Raw genomic sequence first — 26,407 nt, 5'->3', positions numbered from 1 at the left:
CATATCCCCCAAAGTCATGTTTCCGAGTTGATCATTGTTGTTTGCCATTATGGTACCTAAAATTGATTCACAAAATTCAGTAACAAGGAAGGAAAGAAGACAATCCATACACAAAATCCAATATATAGCTAAATCTATTTTTAGCTCCCCGGCAACGATGCCAAAAATTGATCTCTTCCAAGTCACACCTTAATTCAAGGTTATGAAACGGTCGATTGCAATAGTAATTCCCACAAGGAGTCAGGGTCGTATTCCACATGGAGCTATACGTGGAATTTAGGAGTATAGATTGCAGTGTATGAGTATGAACTATCTCAATTTATACTTCCACAAATTGGTATTTGTGCTATGTCTATTTTAATCCAAGATTGCAAGATTAAGAAATGAAATTAAGAAATTATTTTTATTATTTTTCAAGTTTTGTAAAAAGCTTAGGGTTATGACCATCACATAGGTGTTTGCCTAATGGGATATAAACCTTAATGCTTGTTTTGTTGGTTGGAGTGTATTATAGCTATCAAAGCTCGATTACCCACTCAATACCTCTCGGTTAGAGAGTGATTTTGCCCAGTTTGGCTTTCTCAAGTCCAAATGGGTATTGCACAAAATGGTTGATAAAAGCTCAAGTTGGGTTATTACAATCTCTATGTTGAACCCTTTAATTGGTATTTTCAATCTTTCAATTGACCTAATTTTTTATTAGAGTTTTCCTAGACTAAGTCTCTCTTTATCAAGTAGAGACTAAGTCAAATAGGCTTGAACTAATGTTTGCAACTATTAATTCCACAAATTAAAGTATGAACAAAGCTAAGTAATAAACACCCAACTATAAACAAGCACTAAATCAAACACCCATAAGGTTTACACACTAGAGTTGGGTCACAACCCTAGTAAAAGTCTAGCTACTCATGCTTGAAATTGAAGAAATAGAAGAGGAGATGCTAATTAAAGTCATATTGCAAATTCAAAATAAAAAAATCTATGTTACTGTAGCTGCTGATATCAAAAGTTCACCAAAAAGTGAAACTCTTCTATTTCTACAGGGCTGGAAATTTTGGACAAAATGCCCTTTTGGAGGTTCTGCAGCCGCACAATTCGATGTGCGATCCTCACTTTTCTTCAGCTTGAAAGGATTGGAAATCTACGACCGCATAATTTTGGACTGCAGCAGTACTGCACTTTTTCTGCCATTCGCAGATTTGCAACTGCGGCAGCATAGCTCTTTTTCTGTGGCCGCATAATAATTGTGCACTTCTGAGCTTTTGATGGTCTTGAAATGCAGACTCTCTGAACTTTGCTCCTGAACCAGCTTCTACGGCCACACAATCCATGTGCGGGCCGCACTTTGCAACTTTTTCTGCTGGCCTTTCCTTCACACTCTGCAGCCGCAGATGATAATCTGCGGTCCGCACTTCTGAGCTTTTGTCCCCTCTGTGTCCTTGAGTTTAGATTACTCCTTCTTGAGTTGGATTTCATCTTGGGAGTTCATCTTCCAATATTCCTGCAATTAACCATAATTTATCAGTTTTCGGGAACATAATTAAACGCTTTTGGACTAAAATAAAAGCTAAAAGGCGCTAATAAATAGTCAAAATCTCCACTTATCAGGACTCTAGTAAGCAGATCGAGCAAGAAGAACCTCAGCACGTCATCAACATGATCATCGATGGAGTCGACATCCCCCAGGGACCGATGTTAAAATGCATTAAAGTATCCATCACGAGGGAAAAATAGAGTCGAGACTAGCCAAAGGAACCCTGTCCTTCAATGACAAGGATACTGAAGGCATCGTACAGCCCTAGAACAATGCACTGGTAATATCTGTACTCATAAATAAATCTTGAGTTAAGCGTGTGTTAATTGATCCTGGTAGCTCGACCAATATCATTAGATCGAGGGTCGTGGAGTAGCTAGGTCAACAAGACCAAATCATGCCTGCAGTCCTAATTCTAAATGGATTCAATATGGCATGTGAGACCACTAAGGGGAGATAACATTACCGATGAACACCGCCACAACCATTCAGGAAACAATGTTCTACGTGATCGAAGGAGACATGAGGGCAGTACCCTCGACGCTGCACCAGGTGTTGAAATTCCCAATGCCAGGAGGGATTAAAGCAATTTACGGAGAAGAACCGGCCGTAAAAGAGATGTTTGTAGTCGACGAGGTGGTTGTGATATCCGCACTTTCAACACTGAAGGGTCTAGGTTCGATTGCCAAAAAATAAACCAAACAGCAATTACCAACACCATCCCCGACCGAACCAAAGAAGCAGGGGATGGGTGAGGATGACGACTACGGAGTTCCCAGGTCTTTCATAATCCCCGATAATTCCGACGCCACCAAATCAACGATCAAGGAACTGGAGCAAGTCATATTGATCGACACCTGCCCGATTGTAAGGTATACCTGGGCACGAGATTAAGTCTCGAGCTCAGGGAAAAACTCATTAAATTTCTTATAGCATTTCTCTTTATCCCACCTCGATATGATAGGGATTTCGCCGGAGATAACTACTAACAAGCTTAGCCTAGACCCAAAGTTCTTCCTGATCAAGCAGAAAAGGAAGCCTCAATCTAAAGTCAAGCATGCATTCATCAAGGATGAGGTATCTAAACTCCTAGGGTCCATCCAGAGGTTAAGTATCCAGATTGGTTAGCAAACGTAGTGGTAGTCCCTAAAAAGGGGAATAAATTAAGAATATGTGTAGACTATAAAGATTTAAACAAGGCATGTCGCAAGGAACGTTTCCTTCTGCCAAACATCAATCGCATAACCGATGCAACGGCTGACCACGAGATCCTCAACTTTCTCGATGCTTGCTCTGGGTACAACCAAATTCGAATGGACCTAGACAACCAGGAAAAAATGTCCTTCATCACTAAGTATGGCATCTACTGCTATAACGTAATGCCATTCAGACTAAAGAACGCCGGTGCCACTTACCAATGCCTAGTAAACCAGATGTTCGAAGAGTAGATAGGAAAATCAATAGAGGTTTATATTGATGATATGTTGGTTAAGCCCCTGCGAGCAGAAGACCATTTGAAGCATTTGCAGGAAACTTTCAACATATTGAAGAAGTACAATATGAAGCTGAACCCGAAAAATATGCATTCGGAGTCGGGTCCGGCAAATTTCTTGGATTCATGGTGTCCAATCGGGGGATCAAGATCAATCTAGATAAAATCAAGGCGATAGAGGACATTACCGTAGTGGACAATGTCAAGACTGTCCAAAGGTTAACCGAGCATATAGCCGCATTAAGCCGATTCATTTCGAGGTCCTCCGACAAGAGACATCAATTCTTCTCACTGTTAAAGAAGAAGAATAACTTCTCATGGACCCCGAATTGCCAACAAGCCTTGGCGGAACTCAAGCGGTACCTCTCGAGCCCACCTTTGCTTCATACTCCGAAAGCAGATGAACAGTTGTACCTGTACTTAGCGGTACCAGAGATAGCAGTAAGTGGAGTCCTAGTATGGGAGAAGGAAGGTATGCAATTCCCTATCTACAATGTTAGCAGGACTTTAGGCGAGGCTGAAATTAGGTATCCTCACCTGGAAAAATTGGTTCTCGCCTTGCTAAGCGCCTCTAGGAAGTTAAAACCATATTTTCAATGCCATCGCATATGTGTCATGACTCTTTACCCGTTGAGGAACATAATGCATAAACTCGAGCTCTCAGGACGATTGGGCAAATAGGCCATGGAAATTAGCGGGTACAATATTGAATATCGACCCTCAATCACCATCAAATCTCAGATTTTGGTGGACTTGATGGATGACTTCACGCCGGACCTAATCCTCAGGTCAAGAAGTAGTTGTTGTTGAACTCAGGGACCTCCTACTGAATCTGGACCCTCTTTACGGACGGAGCCTCGAACGCAAAGAGGTTCGAACTTGGCATCATGTTGAAGCTACTGATGGGCAATGTAGTTAGACAATCTATTAGAGCTTTAAAATTAACTAACAATGAGGCCGAGTATGAGGCCATGATTGCAAGTCTTGAGCTGGCTAAAAGCTTGGGGGCCGAGGTGATCGAAGCTAAGCGTGATTCCCTCCTCGTAGTGAACTAAACCAATGGGATGTTCAAAGTCAAAGAGGAACAAATGCGAAGGTACCTGGATAAGCTACATGTAACGTTACATCGGTTCAAGGAATGGTCTTTGCGACATGTACCTCAGGATCAAAACAGCAAGGCTGATGCCCTTGCTAACTTGGGATCGTCGGTCGACGATGATGAATTCAACTCTGGAACAGTCGTACAACTTATGAAATCAGTAGTAGAAGAAGGAAACGCCAAGATAAACTCGACAAGATTAACCTGGGATTGGAGAAACAAATATATAGATTACTTGAAGATCGAAAAATTGCCCTCGGGTCCTAAAGAATCGAGGGCTCTGCGAACAAAGGCAGCCCAATCCAGCTTGTCTGAAGACGGTACCCTATTCAAGAGAACATTTGATAGCCCACTCTCCATATGTCTAGGAGATACCGAGTATGTTGTGAGGGAAGTCCACGAAGGCAACTACGGAAATTATTCGGGCACTGAATCATTGATTCGGAAGGTAATTAGAGCCAGCTACTACTGGATCGACATGGAAAAGGATGCAAAGGAGTTCGTGCGAAAATGCTCCGATGATTCATCATCTTAGGCAGCAGCTGCATTTGGCCTTATCACCCTGGCCATTCATGAAATTAGGAATGGACATCGTTGGCCCCCTGCCATGGGCACCTGGTAAGGCTCACTTTGTATTATTTATGACTGACTATTTTTCTAAATGAGTGGAAGCCCTGGCATTGAGAAAGTCAGTGAGAAGGCAGTTATTGATTTCATTTGGGACCACATAATATGCCGGTTTGGAATGCCGGCTGAGATTGTGTGCGAAAATGGGAAGCAATTCATTGGCAACAAAGTGAGCAAGTTCTTCGAGGACCATAATATCAAAAAGATCCAATCAAAACCATATCACCATAGTGGGAACGGGCAAGCAGAGTCCACGAACAAAATCATATTCCAAAATCGCAAAAAGAGGTTGATCGATGCTAAAGAAAAATGGAAGGAAATTTTGCCCGAAGTCCTATGGGCATATCGCACGACCTCAAAATCTAGTACCTGCGCCACCCCGTTCTCATTAGTCTATAGTGTCGAAGATCTAATATCGGTCTAAGTGGGAGAACCGAGTCTCAGGTTCCGATTTGCAACCGAAGGGTCGAACAACGAAGCCATGAGTATGAGTCTGGAACTGTTAGACAAGAGGCATGAGTCCACCCTCGTCCGGTTTGCTTCCCAAAAATAATGGGCCTAGAGGTATTACAATCAAAGAGCCAACCTCTGACATTTCAATGTCGTGGACTTGGTGTTGAGGAAAATGACAATGAATACCTTGAACCTAAACGAGGGGAAACTGGGAACGAACTGGAAGGGTCCATATCGAATTATCGAGATCACCGGCAAGGGATCATACAAACTCGAAGTAATGAACGATGAGCGACAACTGAACAACTGGAACGTAACCCACTTAAAACAATACTAATGCTAAGATACGACCCCATTCATTTCCTTTCTTTACATATATAATGGATTGGACTAACACTTGCAGGTAATAGTCAAGGAATGATACAACTTTTAGGACTGAAATCACGTGTTGCACTCTTTTTCCTTTGAATCGGTTTTGTCCCAAAAGGCTTTTCCGGCAAGGTTCTTAACGAGGCAATAATGGATTGTGCTAACTTAGAATTGAAGACCGGCTATGAACCGGAGTCAACGATCACATCAACAGTATTCGATCCCTCTCTATGATAGGCCTCGAACAATGGGGGCTATCACCCTCGGATAATGATTTTAGCTAGGAGAGAAATTTTGTACTTGAACAGTTTGGGCTCGGTGGATAGGATTTATTATAAGGGCCAAATAGTCAAATGAACTGCGCCCACATAGACCGCTCAATCCATAACGCGAAGCTTGTACACATTTACAATCTTGTATGTTGCGCACAGAAATGAAAGAAAATTTCTACCTTGTGGATAAATATTTTGTCCCTTAAAAACTACTACATTCTGTTCCTTAAAGACATCAAGCCCAAGGGCCACCTCTATCCGGATCCAAGAGATCACCCTCACTTAGAGACTGTTGTCCAAGGCAAGCTCGGACATCTCGGGCTATCAAAGGCTGGGGGTACAAATTCTATCAGGTAGTGCCCGAATTTTAAAGGCTACGGTTATCCCCGCTCGGGGACTGCTGTCCTGGGCAAGCTCGGATAGCTCAGGTATCAAAGCCTGAGGTAATAATCCCATTGGGCAGCACCCCAACTTAGAAGGCTACAACCATCCTAGAACGGCTCGGAGACATCCGAGATCCATAACCAAAACATAAGGCCTTCATAATTCCTAAACCGGTTCAAAGGCTACCCTCAGCAAAATCGTAATCTAAGCACTTCAGAGAAATCTACCGGTCATACCAAGCCCCCACAAGTCTTAAGCAAAATTATATCGAAAACAAGCCTTGTTTGAACCTCTAAATAGGACCTAATTATACGTGCTAAGGTATTCGAAATCTTTGCAATCGTAAAGAAAAAAGCAAAAAAAAAACAAGCTAAAGGGAAAAAGAGCCTCGTATATATATATATATATATATATAGATCTTTACAAAGGCCAAACGGCCTTGAAAAAAACAGAAGTACAAAAACAAAGAACAATCTACAAGGCACCTAAGCGGCCTGGTCTTCACCGGAGCCTACCTCGTCACCAAGACCATCAGGGTTTTCTCCCTTCTCGGACTCGCCATAACCCTCGAAACCTTCCTCATCCTCGGGGAATGCCAAATTCTTAGCCTCGGCCTCGAGCTTCTTAGAATTTTCAATCTCGGCCGATAGGTCCGAACCCCGAGCATGAACTTTCTCGAGAGCCTTCCTGTGGGATTGCCGCTTCACATATTCGACGATGTCTTTCAGGAGATCCTGGGCTACCTTAGAATCAACTTTGTACTAGGCCACCATCTCCTCAGCATAGGCCCTGGTTATCTCCGCCACTGACTTGGCTGCTTTGAGCTCCTTGGCAAAGGTATCCCATTCGACAACGGCCGAGCTCAGCTGGGACTGGAGGTCTTCGATTTTCTGGGATCAAGCCTCAGCTTTCTCCCTCGCCGCTCGAAGTTGGGCCTCTGCCGAGGCCGGCTGCTCTCATTCAGTCTCCTTTTCGGAAGCCAAACGATCCATCTTGCCTTTCCGCTCTTCGGCCTCGGCATTAATGGCGTCCATATCGGCTTGGAGTTGGTCGATCCGGTCAAGCTTCTATTGGACCTGCGGGTTTTTACCGTTAGTCGCCATGTCTAGGTCGTCATCACTATATTCAAAGACTTTTACTTGTTCCACCAGGTTGGCATGTTCCTTCTGAGTCGCGTCCAACTCGGCTCGAAGCTTCTTGAACTCTCCTTCACGTTTGCTTGCTGAGAAGCTTATAAGTGTCCCTCTTCTCAGCAAGCTCTTTGACTTCGGCCTCAAGTTGGCTCCTGGTACTGGAAAAAGTTTTCATGGTGAAGCACTGAAGCCTGCAAAATAAGGAAAGAAAAGGACATAAGAGTCCTCAAAAACTGGGTCCGAAGATAAAAGAATGTGATAACACCTTACCCGATTCAATGCCTTTTGTGCTTCGTTGAACAAGAATGGTGCATCTACCTCATTCATTTTTGCTTAGTCTTCTTTAGTCATCAGGCACCGGAGGTAACTAGCTATCCCGACAGGAGCAGAGAGCATTTGGGCATCCTTTAGAACGGTGATGATAATCGATCACTTCTGACCAGGATCTGTGCTCGGGGCAGCGAACCGGTTAACCAGCCTTGGGCATGAGTTAGACCCACTGACCTTCGAGGATGGACTTTTCCTCGGAACCTCTAAGTCACACCATCAAAAAAGCAATGGAGGGGATCATCCGCTCCATGAGCCCCCTTGTTGGGTCGCTCTTTCACCGTTCAGGCCTCGTTGAACATAGACTCGATAAACAAGGGTGACTCGGTAATATCTATCAAGTCGAGTGCCTCCTTCGGGGCATTACTGGTATCTTGAGAAGTCCCAGCCCCGGCCTCCTCGTCAATCTCCCTAATCTGAAGGAGATCGACCCCGCAGGTCTCTTGCTCGATAGCCTCCTGCTCTTCAAGGGGCGACGGGCCGCTGGCCACAAAAAGTTTGTCCTCATCGGGCTCGTCCCTAAGCTGGTAGAGTGAGTCCGAGTCAGGAACTCGGGAGCTGGAGCTTTTCTTTGGCTTACAAATCAGCTTCCTCCTTGGTTTCTTTTTCTCCGAGCTCGGAGAACTCGGGGCCCTCCTCCTTTTCTTCTCTCCTACGGCGGTTCTGGGTTACCCCAAAACAGAGGGATTGGCGAACTAGTCCTCTCCCCCAACCAAGAGCCTAAGCTCGATGGTCTTAGGCAGGCCTACAAAAAGGAAAGAGTCAATGAAGATGTAACTGCTGAAAAGAAACGTCTAGAACTACTTATTCAGAAAGAAAGATCTTACCGTGAGATCGGGACTCCCAGCGGCCCTTCGAGAGCTCACACCACGAGCACTCGGCATAAGGCATCTGCGAACAAATGCCTCTAATCTACTCCTTGAGCCGAGGAATGTCGTTTAGAACTCGAGTGTGGGCTACACCACATCAAACACCAGTAAGAAAAAGGAAGACAGAACATGAAATTGACATTTAAAAGGAAGTTACACTTATGAGATATGTTCCACTTCTCAGGTAACGACCTCCACTCGGCAGGTATCAGGCAGGCGGTTTTTACCTGTACAAATCTTCCTTGCCAACCTCGATCCCGATCCTTGTCGATGCTTGAGAATGGAGCTTTGCTGGCTCGGTGTACAATCTTTATCAGTCCTCCCTGGAAGATTTAGGGAATGTACAAGAAGAGCTGGTGATTGATGGTGAATGTGCACGAATCGATTTTATTCACAACAAATCGGAGGAGGATCGCGATCCTCCACAGTTAAGGGTAAATTTGTCTGAGGCACGCGTTGGACCTCCTGCAAAAGTCCAAAATGACCGATTTTACTGGGCCCAACATTAAGGGATAAGTGTAAACACTTAGATATCCCTCAACGTGTATAGTGATATCGTCATAGGCCCGGGAATCACTACTTCCTTATCTGTCTAGCCGCAGTCTTTTCGAACTGTAGGGAGAACGACCTCAGTAATAAAGCAGATGTACCTTGAAAATACCTCACATCGACCTTAAACCGAAGACGGCATCTCGACTTTGAAGTCATCATTAATCGAACACCCCCGAGGGACAAACATTTTCAAGGGGGCTTTTCTGTCGGTTCATCAGCGGCCACGCCCGAAGTGGACCTCTCGAGGATAACCATATCAGGGGCGGTCTCCTCGACCTCAGTGGTCGGCCGTGAAGAAGAATGAGCATATTTTTGGGGGATAGATTTGGAGGTTTTCGCCATTGTTATCTGGAAAGGTTGGAAAAGATAGAGAAAGGTTGAAAGCTCATATGTGTTGGCTTGAGTAGAGAATGCGTAAAAATGTTTCAATGTACTAAGGAGCCTTGAGTGATGGAGGTAAAAATGCTACAATGAAATCCTGAGGGTACGAGGGTAGACAGTTGGACGTAAAGTAAAAAATGAACAAAGGAGAGGATTTTTATAGGGTTTCTGCGAGGTTTCGCGTCCAGAGAAAGCCAACCGACGCCTGACATGCATTTATTTTCATAATGACATAACTAACGAGATGTTTCGGGTTTTTTGTTGTTTCTGTCACGGTGTATTAAGGAAGGTATTAGGGAGCTCATGTCGTTTCGCGTCAACTTACTCTCCGAGAAACGAGGGGACTATCTGTATACAGGTAAAACCGGGCTCATGGTCCCCCCGGTCTCCGATAGGATAAACTGAGCTCGAGCATAAAGATGAGGGACCAAAATCGAGGTAGGGATTTCATCGAGTCAGAGTTAGGGGGATTGACGCCCACCCTCGAGAATTTCCAGGGTCATGATCCGGGATCGGTTTGAACCCCAAAAGACTCCGAAGAACACTGTTCGGTAATCAAACACGGCCAACAGAAGGCCGAAATATCCGTGACCGGTCGGCTAGCATGGCGTGGATCTCGACATGTATCAATGAAGAACCGACAATCAGTTAAACAGAAGATTTATTACCTTTTATGGAATTATACCTAGATTAGGATTTCCCTACTATATAAATGAGGATCTGATAATTCATTGAGGGAATTATAACACGCATTCCAAATCGATATACTACTATTTTCAATGTTATTGAAAGCTCATTTTCTTGTTCATCAGTACTGGCCGTTGTAAGCTCGGATCGAGGGTGAATATTTCATTAAGGTTGGAATCATCCGCCTCGCGTGGTTTGAATTTATAAATCATTATTTACTCAATCTAACTTAATTATTTCTTTGTACCAAATTAATCCGCGTATCCTTAAGATCACTTATAAATTTAATTGTTATCCGATTTTGAGGGTAAACAGATATCAAGAAGGAATTAACTTTTTTTTTCAACGTTGCCCTTGGAGTAAAAGACCTAAAAGAATTTGTTATATTTTTTATGAACAAATTAAGGTTAATATGGTCAATTCATTATTAATTAATAGTAAAAAATGAATTTGTTAATATATGTGAAAACAACCAAAAAATCAATTTAAGTGGGACCTCTAGGAAATCAAATAAATTTTCTTAAACTATAATTATTTAATCTTTAAAAATATTTTGGATTATTAAATATAAGAAGTTTTTTCATGTAATTTTAAATTTATAAATTTTTATTTAAAAAGGTAAAGAACCTCGATTTCTCACTTAATACGTTGAATACCTTCACAAGAACAACAATAACAAATCCAACGTAATTTCACAAGTGAGGTCTGAGGAGGATAATATATATGTAATCTTACTTTACCTTGTAAAAATAAAGAGTCTGTTTTCGATAGATTTTTGACTCAAGCAAAACACAGTTATAGTAATATTTACTGTTTACAAGAAATACAGTAATAGAAAAACCATGAAAAAAAAATATTATCAACAACAAGATATTTTGTTATTTCTCTTAATTAAAATTGTTGAAGACCCCTACATAGCGCAACTTCCTAGTTCCTACCACCTGGGGTCTTTGTCGAAGAAAGACAAGCATGAAAGGGTTATACTCAACCTTAGTGGGAGAAGAATAATGAAGCATTACGTGACCGTTTTTTCTTTTTACTTCTCACTCTACCACACTTTTCACATGTAAATAAATTAGTACAAAATATTATTTTCTTACTGCTTACAATATGACAATTCGGTAAAATGCACTGGAAATGTAACCGTACTACTGTAATCTAATCACAACTGTGGCCATCCCACTTCTAAAATAACTTTGAGAAAGACAAAAACTTCATCGACACTCGTTCTTTTGCAGAGAAAGACTTCATAGTTCATGTTAGGGATGTCAAACGAGTGAGTTTGGCTAATTTCGGACGAGTTAAAAAGAGTTGAATTAATAAACAGGCAGATCAATGACTAGTTCAAGTTACTGATCCGCTCAAAAGTAACGGAGACATGTTGGGTCAAGTTGGGCTAAAATTTGGTAAAAGTTATAAATTTGGATCAAAGTCCAACTCGCTTAATTTTTACCAAATTTTAATTATGTGTATTGTTTTATTATAAATTGCTTAATTATCAAATAAAACTTTTTTCTTTTGTTATGGACATATATAACATATCAAGCAACAAGAAAATTATTTTAAAAATATTTTAGCAAAGTTACTCCTGGATCAATTTGGGCTAAAAATCACCCAACTTTAGATGAGCTGAATGGGTTCGATCAAGATGCACTTTCAATAAATGGGCGTATTAATGACCAGCACAACTTTGGTAGGGTTGGGCTTGGGCCGGTCAAATGAATTTGGGCTCAAATTGCCCACCCCTAGTTCATATATACACTAGGGCTGGGCATATATCGAGTATAACCGATAGTCCGAACCGATAAAATGCTATTGGGTTATCGATATCGGGTTATTGGGTAAATGATTCGATAACGGTTTAATGTTATTTGACTATTGGGTTAATGGTTCGGGTCTCGGTTTGTCCAATTTTATTAACGGTTTAACCGATAGCCCAATAAGTTTTAACAAAATTATTGTTTTACTCACTAAGTATATAAAGCCACCTTATGGTTTCATTTTCTCAATTCTCTCAGCAGTTACTTTTCATCTTGAAACCTTAATCCTTAGAATAAGTTTTAAACTTTTCTAAATTTCTCATCTTAATTCTTCAGTTAAGATTCTTAGTTTTATACTTTAAAGAATTAATTATTTAGATTTTTAGTTTTTCTATTTGTTTCTTTTATTGCACTACTCTTTAGTATTTACAAGATTATGATTTTATTATTTTTCTGTTCATTATGCCTGCCCCCAGTGAGATAGTTAGTAAGATAGATTATTAAATATTTTATTCCTTCCCCCTACTAACTTATAACTTTAAAAATTGAGATTATATTGGGATTTTCAAATGTAAATAAAGAAAGTTTTCCTTTTTAAAGTTGAAATTTAATCCATCTTTTCTTATGAGCTAAAAGTCAGTTCCTTTCTCTTAGAAGTATGATCACGATTTCTATAATAAAAACATGATTTTTGGATATTTTTTATTCTTATCGGGTAAACCGATAACCGAACAGATAAGGATTGATAACCTACAAACTGATACCCGATAACCGATATCTTATCGATTCGATTATCGGTTTAGCATATTTATAAACCGATAACCAATATGTCGAACCGATAATATTCACAACCGGACCGAACCGATCGATGCTCACCCCTAATATACACTCCACAGTCTTTTCTCAGCAATGAACTAAGAAATAGCCTCTAGTTTTTTGTTATTGTTATTATTCTTTAGTAAATAGGCCTGGATAATAAAATATCAAAGCGTTATCCTGTGAGTTTAGTAAGCATCTTGAGTTCTAAAAGCAATTTTACTACACTTCTGGTCATTTACTGCGAGATTGGAAATTCATGTACAAACAAGACGAATAGGACTACTCCTATGTGTACGGAACTATGTGTTGGTCCATTTTTTGAATAATGGGCCTAGAATATTCTTTTATCTTTTATGGAAAATTACACGGCATATCAACTATTTATACAGTATTTACCATTCAATGCTATATCTTCAGCAAATTAATCATTCGTAGCTATATTTAAATTTTATAGCAAATTGATAAAACAAGAGAACTGAAACAAGAGAGCAACGAGTTCTCGTAGCTCAGTTGATTAGAGGGCATGCTTAGTTAGCGGAGGTCTTGAGGTTGGCTCTCAACAAGAGCATTTTTTTCCTGTATTTCTCTATTTCGCTTTATCTGTATTCATTGCGCGAACTAATACAGTCGATACATGTTCGTTACGTGAATGAATACAGTTGATACAGATTGTATTCGTTGCACGAACTAATACAGTAGTCGATACATGTTCGTTACGCGAATGAATACAGTTGATACAGGTTGTATTCGTTGCACGAACTAATACAGTTGACACAAGCTTTATTCGTTTTGTGTTTGAATAAAAGTGATACAAGCTAGTAACAAATAAACAATAGCTACGGATAGTAATTAGACAAACAATAATTATTAGGCTCTAAACTATAGTGTTTTATGAAAATTTCTCATCTTTTATATATACTGGCTTCACCCTTGGGGAAGAATTAACCTAAATATCCGGTCATTCAAGTGTTTAAACTAAAAATAGCCGGTGAATATATATTAAATTCATGTATAATATATGAATAAATGTGTATAATTAGCGTTTAATCTATATATACCGGCTAGAAAAAATAAAAAGTGAATCTGGATAGCTATTTGTATAAAGATCCCACTACTAGATAGGATACTTTCCCAGCAATTTGGTTAAAGTGGCCCAAAGATTGAGAACCCAAAAAATATTGGATTTTTCATTCATATACGCTATTTGAAACCTTATTACGAAAAATGTCCAAGTTTTTGTATTCACCCGACCTAAACATATTTTAGCTACAAAATATATACAATCCACCTTAAAAGGCTCTCAATCCATTATTAGTGCCTTCAATCAAGAGTTTTAGTTATACCCTTTTCCTTTTTTCGCTCCTCTCCCTCTCTTCTGTCCAGATCGAACTTATATTTTGGGATTTCTGTTTGCTCATTGTTTCGGTCTTTTTTTTATCCTTAAAAAACTGTATTATAATCGACATATTTTTATGTCTGGCCTTCAAATCCTCCTGATCCGGTAAGCTAAAGATGTAATTGTCTCTATGAACCTTTGCCTCGGGGCGATTTTCATTAAGAGAAACTGCATCTTTTTTCAGGTCTAGCAGTTCTGAAGCTTCAACATATTAGGTAGGTTATCTGAGTAAAGAGCTTTACGTATTCGAGCATACATTGGATCCTTAATTGCCTTGCTGAAGTCTTTATCACCTTTAGCAATGAAGCTACTTCCTGCAACAATGGTTGTAAATTACTTGCTGGAGCATTCAAGTATTATTTTTATTAGATCACTTTTTAAAGTACAAATATTAAAATATAAAATAGAATGATCTCTGAGTTGGCATTAACTTTTTTATAAAGCTTGAAACCGCCGCTTATGAGCTGCCTTGAGACGAAATTGATTAATACTAGAGGAATAGAGTCCAGTTTAATATCCAAGTTCTATTGTCCTGCAGGTTTTTAAAATAGAAAAAGAAAATCATAATAATTAATAGGAAGTAGTAATATTTATACTACATGAAATGATAAAAAATAAATTTCATTCAACTAATTATATTATACAACTTATTTGTAATTTATCTACAACTTTCATACATTATTTCTATTCAGTTGTACACAACTACAATATCATCAACTTAAATACAATTTTTATATAAACTTTATACAATATGTCTTTGTATATATTTTGTATCTGATTTGTATATATTTTGTCTGTGGTGTGTGCTTCTTCATCTCTAAAATTCCAATCAAAACTTACTCTCTTAATACAATTTTGATACATATCAATAACTTTATGTAAAAAGATTGTATTGATAACTTAAATGCAAATTTTATACAACGATTCATACATTACACAACTATTGTTCAACTTTCATACAACATTCAAATAAAAAAAATATAACTACAACATAATACAATTTATATACAATTATACTACAACTTTACTATAATTTCGTAAGTATATTGTATGTCATGTCGTCTTCGTCTTCTTCTTCTTCTTCTTCTTCTTCTTCTTCTTCTTTCTTCTTCTTCTTCTTCTTCTTCTTCTTCTTCTTCTTCTGCCAAAATCAAGGCTAACCTTCACCAGACACCCTCAAAATTGAGATATAAACTCCAAACAACATTCTCAATTGTATGCAACAATACCCAATCCAAACAAATAGTGATTTTTGAAAACTCAAACTCGAATTCAAAACTTCAAAGCTTTTTAATAGCTGTTAATGATGGATAGTCAGACATCTTCAAAATTTATTGATTGACAATTTCAATTTAAACACCAATTGTGCAACATGGAAGGAAATTGCTAAGTTAAAACTCTATAGTAAAACGATTGAAATCCATTGATGAATTCCATTAAAAATATCTACAACATGAAGGATAAAAATAGAGGACATTAGAGGAAGAAAAAATGGGGAAAGAACAAAGAATGAGAGATTGAGAGACAGAGAGAGATGTGGAGAGAGAGAGAGAGAGACGGAGAGAGAGAGAGAGCGCGCAGGAGGGAGAGAGAATAAAGATGAGAAATAATTGATTACTTATTCAATTCATAATATAAAGGGATACTTATTTAATTCCTAAAGGGTATATAATTGGTAAATTATATATGCTTATGTAATTAAACTGAAACTTGAATATGGAAGGTAATAAAGTTTCAAAATAATGTATAGAAAGGTAAAATTCCAAAAATATTTAATACTCTATTTCAGACGGTTGCTTTTGCCTATTCAAGAAAACAAAAATTCTTCATGTACTCACATATCCATGTACTTTTAGAATGGATGTTGGCTCTCAAAAGCAGTAGTTTGTGAAAAGATCCTGTAGTGCTTCCGTAAGAAATGATTCTTGACATTAATGAGTGAGAGGTGGACTGAAACAACACCACCAACAATAACAAACCTAGTTTAATTCTATAAGTAGGGTTTGGGGAGGTAGTGTGTACGCACACCTTACCCACATTCTAAAAAGATAGAGAAGATGTTTCCGAAGAGGTGGACTGAAAGAATTCAAAAATAAAATAAAATGATTCTTGACATTAATGAGTGGAGGTGGACTGAAATAACAACAAACTCAGTTTAATTTCATAAGTGGGGCCTATGAAGGATAGTGTATACGCGCGTAGACCTTGTCCTTACCCTATAAAGATAGATAGACCGTTTCCAAAGAGGTGGACCGAAAGAATTCAAGATAAAGAAAGATCATGGCATTGATTGGAGTAGAAAGAAATAGTAAAGAAAAAAGAAGGAAGCATGAGCTAGAAAAAATGGAACATAAATTACCAAGTTTACATTTCCTGCATAGAACAGGAAATTAACCGCATAATAACAAGATGGATGAAAAATCATACAATACACAAATATTGACAATTAAAAGATTTAATTTACATCGTAAGGCAGAAGACAATAAGTTATCAAGCATTTGTAGCTGGAACCCTGACGCGCTTCTTTTTCTTCTTATATAAGCAAAAGAGAGCAACAACAAAGGCTAGGAAGAAGAGACCGCCAATTGATACGCCTACGGCTAAGATTGTTGTTGTGTGTTTTCCACCTCCCCCTGGGGGAGGAGGAGCAACATTAATACTATTACTTGATGGTGGTGGAGGAAAAGTAGTCGAAGGAATAGTCGGCGTGGGAAGTGGTGTTAATGCTGGAGGTGGAGAGAGTGAAGGAACTTTACCACCTTCTGAAGGTAGTGATGAAGGTGCTAACATTGGTGATGAATGTGAGTTTTGTGGGGCCATTGAAGATGGTGTTCTTGGTGAAGAAGCTGGAGATTGCGACGCATTTGGTGGTGAATAAGTTGGTGAAAGTGGAATCTTGGAATTGTTTGGTGATGGTGAACTCGGAGTCTGTGGTGGTGAAAGAGGAGGATTCTTGGAATTGTTTGGTGGTGAAGTCGGAGTTTGTGGTGGTGAAATAGGACTCTTGGAATTGTTTGGTGGTGAACTCGGAGTAATTAATTGTGGAGGTGAAAGAGGACTATGGGAATTATTTGGTGGTGAAGTCCGAGTTTGTGGTGGAGGAGATGTTGGTGGTGGAAATGTTGGAGGAGGGTTTGTAGGTGGAGTATCCTTACTACCACCAGGAGGTGTTAAATTTGGCGGTGGAGTCGTCGGAACCGCCGGTGGTGGTGGTGTCGGATCATTAGAGGGCAGAGTTGGTGGAGGTGGAGAACAATAAGTATAAGCCATTGCAATGCGCTTACGAGAAGGCATTTTTATTGCAATTATTATAGCTTTCTTTGATCAGGAAAAGAGGCACCTACGTTGAGTATTGGACTACCTAATATATAGTGAATTAATATTAACGCATCTTACACAGTTTAAAGAACACTTATAAAATGGAGCTGATTAAACATAAGCATTTTAATGTTTGTTGTAACCTATTGTTTTGAGTTTAACAACTCTAGAATAATTGATAGTATCTTGACTTGCTTTGACATTATTATTTCTATTAAGGAACGTGGGGTTGGTGTCATTATTATGGAGCAAAGCCAGCTTAAAACAGTAATATTATGCTAGTGATGCAATTTCAAAACACTTTCATTATCCACATGTCTATTTATTTATAGTCGCCGTACCGAGAGAAAACAAAGTTCGGTTTCTAAATTAAGCTTATATACTATTCAATATGCTTGTTGGTAACGGAATCTAACCAGAAATATAACGAAACTGAGTTGGTCCATATGCCAGATTCTCCGATGAGGTAATCCAAGCTGTATTCTTTTGGTCCTCTTTTATTTTTGATTAAAAATTTGTTCTCCTTAGATTGGAATGAAAACAATAAACTCACCCAAATGGCCGATGAATTTTTTGCTAAAAAATAAGGCCGAGGAAGTTTCTTAATCTGAAAACATAGAGGGAAAACTCTAATTGCAGGGAAGTTCAGATAATCTTTTCCTATTAATCATGAACAGTGGGAACCATCAATTCCTCTTGTGGGAATATTGTGGGACCAGTCTAAATAAAAAGGAATTAAAAAAAAAGAGAAAAAAATGATATCAAGTTGCAAATGTAACAAGTTGCAATAACAGCAAAACCAAATAGCAAAACCAATTTGAAGTTTGATTTTGAACGGTGGAACAAGTTATGGCAATTTGCAATATGGAAATTGTAAATACAGCCTTTTGATTGGTTAGAGGAACGGTCTCTCGCTACTATAAAAGGAGGCTTAAACTATTCATTTCAAGAACACCAAAAACGAGAAAAGTATAAAGCAATGAGAGCAGATAGTAGTCTGTGAGATAAGTAGAGAGTGAGAGTAATATGTAGTGAGGTGTTTAAAATAAAGAGTGTTATTTCTTTTAAAGTTGTAGTAGTCTCTTGGCACTACTGAGTTGTAATATTATAGTGGTAATATTACTCCGCTCGGGTATTGTATTTTACCCCACTAAAAGATTTGATGTTTTTGTTACTCTCTTGTGTTATTGTTATTTATCGTGGATATTATTCCTGGGCGGGATATTATTTTTTATCCCAACAACGTGGTATTAGAGCCATGACGAATAATAGTCCGTTGTCTTTTCAGTATCCCCGTCTCACAAAAGATAATTATAAGAAATGTTGTCTACGTATGAAAGCCATTCTTGGCTCTCAGGATGTGTGGGAAATCGTAGATAGATGGTATGCAAAACCCGATAATGAGGAAGCTCTGTCTCAAAATGAAAAAGATGTCTTGGCAGAGACGAGGAAGAAGGATCAACAAGCCTTCACGCTCATCCACCAATATTTGGATGATGTCATGTTTGAGAAGGTTGCAGATGCTACCACCTCAAAGGAAGCTTGAGAGATTTTACAAAATTCTCTGCAAGGAGTTGACAAGGTGAGGAAGGTAAAACTTCAAACTCTAAGGGCTGATTTTGAAATTTTAAAAATGAAGGAATCCGAATGTATTTCGGATTATTGTTCAAAAGTGAAGGTTGTTGTAAATTAATTAAGAAGATACCAAGAGGACATAGAAGATGTCCATGTGGTAGAAAAGATCTTTCGCACTTTAACACCTAAATTTGATTTTGTGGTGTGTGCTATTGACGAGTCTAAAGATTTAGACTCAATGATGGTGGAGCAATTGGAGGGTTCTTTACAGGCCCATGAAGAAAAGATCAAGAGGAGACAAGAAGTGCCATTGGAGCAACTTCTTAAAACTCAGGCATCATTTAAGGATTATGGAGATGAAAAAAGATATCGAGGGAATGAGTGAGGACGAGGCCGTGGAGGTCATGGAAAAGGAAGAACTAATAGTAACAACTTCAACAATGAAGTTAAAATCCACCAAACATTCAGAGGTCGTGGTCGTGGACGAAGAGGAGGAAGAAGACGTGGCTACTACCAAGAAAATAATGGACAAATGTATGACAAATCAAAAATTGAGTGTTATAATTGTCATAAATTTGGCCATTACTCTTGGGAATGTCATAGCAGTATTGAAGAAAAAGCTAACCTTGTTGACGACAAGAAAGAAGAAGATGAGTCAATGTTATTGCTGGCACTCAAGGAAGAAGACATGGCTGATTGCAGCTCGTGGTATTTGGACAATGGAGCAAGCAATCATATGTGTGGATGAAAAGAAAAGTTTGTGGAGATTAATAAAACGGTGAGAGGTAATGTGGTATTTGTAGATATCTCAAAGATTCAAATCGAAGGGATAGGTACGATTCTGATCTCTTATAAAAATGGTGACCACAAGTATATTCAAGATGTTTATTATGTCCCAAAATTAAAAAGTAATACTTTGAGTTTGGGCCAACTTCTTGAAAATGAATATGACATCCACATGAAAAATATGCATCTTTGTCTTAGAGATTCAAATGGAATTCTAATGGCTAAAGTGCATATGGCAAAGAATAGATTATTTTCTCTGAATCTTAAAACAATTGATGCAAAGTGTTTGAAGGCTAATGTGAGAGATGAATCATGGTGTTGGCACATGCGATTTGGGCACTTAAAATTTGAAGCTCTCAAATCAATGGGAGAAAAGAACATGGTACATGATATACCATCAATCAATTATCCAAATCAATTGTGTGAAGCTTGTCTTCTTGGAAAACATACAAGGAGGAGTTTTCCAAAGGAGTCCATGTCAAGATCAACCAAACCGCTCCAGCTTGTTCATATTGATATGTGTGGACCAATCAATCCATCTTTCTTTGGTAAAAGTAAATACTTTCTTCTCTTCATTGATGACTTTAGTACAAAGAATTGGGTTTATTTCTTGAACCAAAAATCTGAAGCTTTTGTTGCTTTTAAAAATTTCAAAGTACTTGCGGAGAAAGAAAGTGGCTATGAAATTAAAGCTTTAAGGTATGATAGAGGAGGCGAATTCACTTCAAAAGAATTTAATGACTTCTATTAGTCTCATGGAATTCATCGCCCTCTAACGGTACCTTATTCACCCCAACAAAATGGAGTTGCAGAGAGAAAGAATCGAACGATTCTTAATATGGCTAGATGTATGTTGAAAGCTAAAAGTATGCCCAAGGAATTTTGGGCCGAAGCTGTTTCTTGTACAGTTTATTTGAACAACAGGTCTCCAACAAGGAATGTTAGAGATCAAACCCCTCAAGAAGCATGGAGTGGAAGAAAGCCAAGTGTCAAGCACTTGAGAATATTTGGGAGCATGGCCTATGCTCATGTGCCACATTAAGGGAGAGCGAAGCTTGACGATCGAAGTGTCAAGCATGTGTTTGTTGGCTATGATACGAGTTCAAAAGGCTACAAGTTATACAACCCAAGCAGCGGTAAGGTAGTGGTGAGTCGTGATGTTGAATTTGATGAAGAATTGGCATGGAATTGGGAAGCTCAGGAAGAAACTTCCTATGATTTTCTTCCATACTTTTGTGATGAAGAAGAACCAGAGACCGTGGAACCTGTGCTGGATACAAGTCCACCTCCTTATCCAACCAATGTTGCATCTCCCTATTCTCAAAAAAGTTCAAATGAACAGCCACAAAGGACACAGAGTATTCAAGAGCTCTATGAGGACACAGAAGAAGTTACTAATTTTGATTTTTTATGTTGTCTCTTTGCTGACAGTGAACCAATGAACTTTGATGAAGCTGCTACAAACAAAAGGTGGAGACAACCCATGGAGGAGGAGATTGAGTCAATAGAGAAGAGCAACACTTGGGAGTTAACAGCTCTTCCCAAGGGTCATCGAGCAATTGGAGTGAAATGGGTATACAAGATAAAGAAGAATGCTGATGGAGATGTGGAGAGATACAAGGCATGACTTGTGGCTAAAGGCTACAAGCAAAGACAAGGCATTGAATATGAAGAAGTCTATGCACCTGTTGCCCGTATGGAGACGATTCGTTTGCTGATCCCTTTGGCGGCGCAAATGAAGTGGAAGATCCATCAACTAGATGTCAAGTTAGCCTTCTTGAATGGCTATCTTGAAGAAGAAGTCTATGTTGAACAACCATTGAGCTTCGTGGTCAAAAACCATGAAGATAAAGTGTTGAAGTTGAACAAAGCTTTATATGGGTTGGAGCAAGCCCCACGTGCATGGAATAGTTGCATCGACAAGTATTTTCAAGACAACGGATTTACTCGTTGTCTCCATGAATATGCTATTTAACTTAAAGTTCATACTAATGGAGATTCTTACTTGTTTGTCTTTATATTGATGATCCTATTTTCAAGAGTAATAACCTAAGTTTGTTTGAAGCTTTTAAGAAAGATATGTCCCGTGAGTTCGAGATGACAGACGTAGGGCTCATGCCATATTACCTAGGCCTAGAAGTGAAGCAGATGGAGGATGAAATTTTTATCTCTCAAGAAAGCTATACAAAAGAGATATTGAAGAAGTTCAACATGCTCGATTGCAACCCCGTGAACACACCGATGGAGAGTGGAATAAAATTGTCTAAGTTTGATGAAGGAGAAAAAGTGGATCCCACATTTTTCAAAAGTCTTGTGGGAAGTTTGAGGTACTTGACTTGTACCAGGCCAGATATACTCTTTGCAGTTGGAATAGTAAGTCGCTTCATGGAAGCTCCTACCTCCACTCACTTGAAAGTCGCTAGAAGAATTCTTCGCTACCTAAAAGGTACGATTGACTTTGGGCTATTTTATTCTTCTTCTAGTGATTTCAACCTTATGGGATTTTGTGATAGTAATTATGCGCGAGATATTGATGATAGAGAAAGTACAACTGGTTTTATATTTTTCTTAGGTGATTCTGTTATTTCTTGGAGTTCAAAAAAATAATCAATTGTTACTCTCTCGACTTGTGAAGCTGAATATATAGCAGCAACATCCTATACATGTCATGCTATTTGGCTGTGAAGATTGTTGAAGGAGCTCAATTTACCACAAATTGAAGCTACAGAGATTTGTATTGACAATAAATCCGCACAGGCACTTGCGAAGAATCCAGTGTATCATGATTGAAGCAAGCATATTGATACAAGGTATCACTTCATCAGAGAATGCATTGCCAAGAAGGAAATCGAGCTCAAGTATGTGAAATCTCATGATCAAGTTGCAGATATTTTTACCAAGCCTCTCAAATTTGAAGATTTTCAAAGATTGAGATCAAGACTAGGAATGAAGAAAAATCAAAATTAAGAGAGAGATTTGTGGGACCAATCTAAATAAAAAGCAATTAAAAAAATGACATCAAGTTGTAAATGTAACAAGTTGCAATAACAGCAAAACCAAATAGCAAAACCAATTTGAAGTTGGTTTTGAACGGTGGAACAAGTTATGGCAATTTGTAATATGCAAATTGTAAATACAACCTTTTTATTGGTTGGAGGAACGGTCTCTCACTACTATAAAAGGAGGCTTCAGCTATTCATTTCAAGCACACCAAAAACGAGAGAAGCATAAAACAGTGACAGTAATCCACAGATAATAGTCTGTGAGATAAATAGAGAGTGGGAGTAATATTGTAATGAGATGTTTAAAATAAAAAGTGTTATTTCTTTCGAAGTTGTAGTAGTCTCTTGGCACTACTGAGTTGTAATATTATAGTGGTAATATTGCTCCGCTTGGATATTATATTTTAGCCCGTTAAAAGATTTGGTGTCTTTGTTACTCTCTTGTATTATTATTATTTATCGTAGATATTATTCTTGGGCGAGATATTATTTTTTATTCCAACAAATACAACAATGAAAACTTTTATTTTCTTCCCAAAAAATTATGAGAAATATGAAAATAAGAGAGCTTCCGCTTATAAAATTGGTGAAGAATGTCAGACTAATCCATAGACGAGGACATACAAATTATAGTAATTTATTCCGATTTATTTCTAGTCTACCCTTGTGTGATTCTTGTCGAAGCATATGCTGGGTCAGGGGGTGGGGGGTGGCAGAGTGGACAATTTTAAAGCAGGTTCTCCATTCATTAGATAGAGAATATTACCAAATAAAGAATAGTCAGGCCTAGCATGACACGAGGAATGCAGAAATAATTTAAAGCATTAAGAAACAAATTACACTTAGGACTTAGCTTGTATGACTTAAAAGACCTACTTATGTGATTGGACGAAAATGACTTTACAAATTAAAAGGAAAGCATATGGATAGTGTTGAAAGGTATGATCATTAGAGGGTCTTTTTTCCCTGTAAAGTGATGGGAGGGGTTTTATACTTCCGAAATATTACTCCAACATTACAGGCCATGGCCCTGTGATAAACAAAAAAAAAAGCATAGGGAGTATCACAATTCTCTTCCAGCCTATTTTACATAAACCAATTAGCTTACAAAAAAATTAGCACTATCATATCTGACTCTAATACTTGGTAGTTGCCAATTATCTAGCTGAAATGGTCCTTTGACATGTCGCTGCTGGAAATTATAGAATATTTCTGCACTTTGATATAGATATTTGTATGACTGTATAAGATCGCAAAAAAGATTAAAATTTAAATTTATTTTTAAATATAAAAATATATTATTCTTTGCTGGACAAACTACAAACAGAGTATTCTTTAAATTGGGATAGAGAGAGTACGATTTGTTGTTCCATAGTAAGCAAACATGACATTACATTGACCTTTTTGCAGTTTATGCTGATGATACTTAATTGCTAGGAATATAATGAGTATGAGATTAGTTCTCTTCAGGGTTTTTTGGATTCCCAGTTAAAAATCAAGGACGTTGGAGTGTTTCATTATATTTTGGGGGCTTGAAGTCAATTTATCACACATCGAGTTCTGATATTCTGCTAATCAATAGGACTAGCGTTGGAGTTGGAGGTGCTGGATAAAGGAAACATTCTGCATCTTTCTCCGGGCATCAATCCTATGGATCCAAGTTACATGTTGTGTTGTATCGTATTGTTGTTTAAATACAATATTTATTTTTATTGTTACTTAAATTTTGTTGTATCGTATAGTTAAATCAGTCGTTATGTAACAATGAAAAGTGCCACTTCATGGTACGACCGATTTGGTGTAGTCGCGTCGTTACCTTTTTTTCTCTCATCTTGCCCCTTTTTTTATTATTAAATAATTATATTTTATTCTTTACCCTCCCTTTTATATATTAATATTGCCTCGTCCCTTACTTTTTCTTTATAATATTGCAAGTTTATTTTTCATATTGTTGGCGCATGACATCATGAAACGACGACAAATAATACAATCTATCCAAACATTGTATACATCAAAACAATACATTACAATATTATACGGTAACGACTCGGCCGGTTGTTTTAAGAATTAATGCCCCGATCCCCTATTAACTGCTTTCCCCGTATTTGTTTCTGCTATTTTGATTTGCCGGGATGTTTGGTTTTGAGTTTCGGAGAGTTTTGGGACACTTAGTCCCTAAAGGAGAGCTTAAGCTTTAGAATTTGGACCGTAGTTGGAGCACTGTGAAGATGGCCTCGGAATGGAATTCCGTCAGTTCTGTTAGCTCCGTTGGGTGATTTCGGACTTAGGGGCGTGTTCGGATTGTATTTTGGAAATCCGTAGCTTATTTAGGCTTGAAATGCCGAAAGTTAAATTTTTGAAATGCCCCGTGTCCGTAGCTTTTTTGAGAGTTTTTGGAGTTCTTAGGCTTGAATCCGATGTTAAATTGGTGTTTTGAGCATTCTGAAGGTTGGAACAAGTTTGAATGATGTTCTTAGGATTGGTTGACATGTTTGGTTGAGGTCCCGAGGGCCTCGGGTGTATTTCGGATGCTCAACGGACCATTTTTGGACTTAGAGAAGGATCAAAATTTTACTGGTTTTTGTTGCAGATTTTTCTTCATCGCGATCGCGTAAGTTGGCTCGCGATCGCGAAGGCTTGGATGAGGCAGAGGGGATTTTATTCTACGCGATCGCGAGAAGGGGAGTGCGAACGTGTAGTAATAGCAGGAGTTAAATCGCAAACGCGTGGGCTACGCCTCATTCACGAAGAGGAAGAAGTGAGGCAGATGAGGATTTGGAAGTTGCTCTTCGCGATCGCGTAGAGCTGAGCAGTGCAACATCGCGATCACGTAGGTATTATCGCGTTCGTGTAGGGTTAATTTGGGGGTCAGTGATGTTGCTCTTCGTGATCACGTGGGAGTTTCCGCGATCGCGATTAAGGATTTGCCTGGGCAGAATATAAAATTTCAAAGTCGAGGGTTTAGTTATTTTTATCAAAACTAGAGCTTGGGAGCTCGGACTTGAGCGAGCTTTTGAGGGATTTTCAGAGATATCGATTGAGTAATGATTCCTAACTCCTTTTTGCTTATAACCCATTAATCTAAACATGAATTCATCATCTAATTTCAGATTTGGGGTGAGAAATTAGGGAAAATTTTGTAAAAGTTCTTAGACCTAATTTTCGAGTTTTGATTGGAGATTTGACATTGGCTTTGGATAATTTTGGTATGGTTAGACTCGTGAGTGAATGAGAGTTCATAATCCGTAACTTTTACCCGATTCCGAGACGTGGGTCCGGGGGGCATTTTGGTCATTTTTCCTAATTTCGCGTATTAGCTTAGAATTAATTAGTGGAATCAGTTACTCGAAGTTATCTTTACATTATGCAATTGATTTGAATAGATTTTGGACGAGTGTGTACTTGCGCTAATTGTTGAACATCCTGTTTTTATTAAGCAACCTTAACTGTGTTTCCTTTCCTGTTTATACTACTTGCAATTTAAGCCTGCTGTTAGCTTAGGAAAGTATGTCTAGTTGAATTAATTGCTTTACTTGCTCGAACTGCCTTAATTGAACTATGTGCAGCATGCT

At 38.6% G+C, this 26,407-nt stretch overlaps 2 protein-coding genes across 2 annotated transcripts; one reads left to right on the top strand and one right to left on the bottom strand.

The window, feature by feature from the left end:
- Positions 1-15,228: 15,228 nt before the first annotated feature.
- LOC104214064 (protein TRACHEARY ELEMENT DIFFERENTIATION-RELATED 7A-like) lies at positions 15,229-17,477 on the bottom strand. The gene is made up of 2 exons (XM_009763672.2): positions 16,619-17,477; positions 15,229-15,295 (listed from the first exon to the last, which is right to left on the bottom strand). Exon 1 carries the CDS (start codon positions 17,446-17,448, stop codon positions 16,645-16,647), a length of 804 nt encoding a protein of 267 aa, XP_009761974.1. The 5' UTR covers positions 17,449-17,477; the 3' UTR covers positions 15,229-15,295; positions 16,619-16,644.
- A 4,453-nt stretch (positions 17,478-21,930) lies between these two features.
- On the top strand, positions 21,931-22,440 carry LOC138890184 (uncharacterized mitochondrial protein AtMg00810-like). Its single transcript, XM_070173550.1, has one exon. The coding sequence runs from the start codon at positions 21,931-21,933 to the stop codon at positions 22,438-22,440; it is 510 nt and encodes a 169-aa protein (XP_070029651.1).
- The last annotated feature ends 3,967 nt before the right edge of the window (positions 22,441-26,407 follow it).

Source organism: Nicotiana sylvestris, chromosome 4, assembly GCF_000393655.2.
Source record: "Nicotiana sylvestris chromosome 4, ASM39365v2, whole genome shotgun sequence".
Lineage (NCBI taxonomy): Eukaryota > Viridiplantae > Streptophyta > Magnoliopsida > Solanales > Solanaceae > Nicotiana > Nicotiana sylvestris.
This window is presented reverse-complemented; position numbering and strand designations above follow the sequence as displayed.

Excerpts from the sequence above, each read along its gene's own strand:
- LOC104214064 (XM_009763672.2), bottom strand. The coding sequence starts at position 17,448 with ATGCCTTCTCGTAAGCGCATTGCAATGGCTTATACTTATTGTTCTCCA.
- LOC138890184 (XM_070173550.1), top strand. The coding sequence starts at position 21,931 with ATGACAGACGTAGGGCTCATGCCATATTACCTAGGCCTAGAAGTGAAG.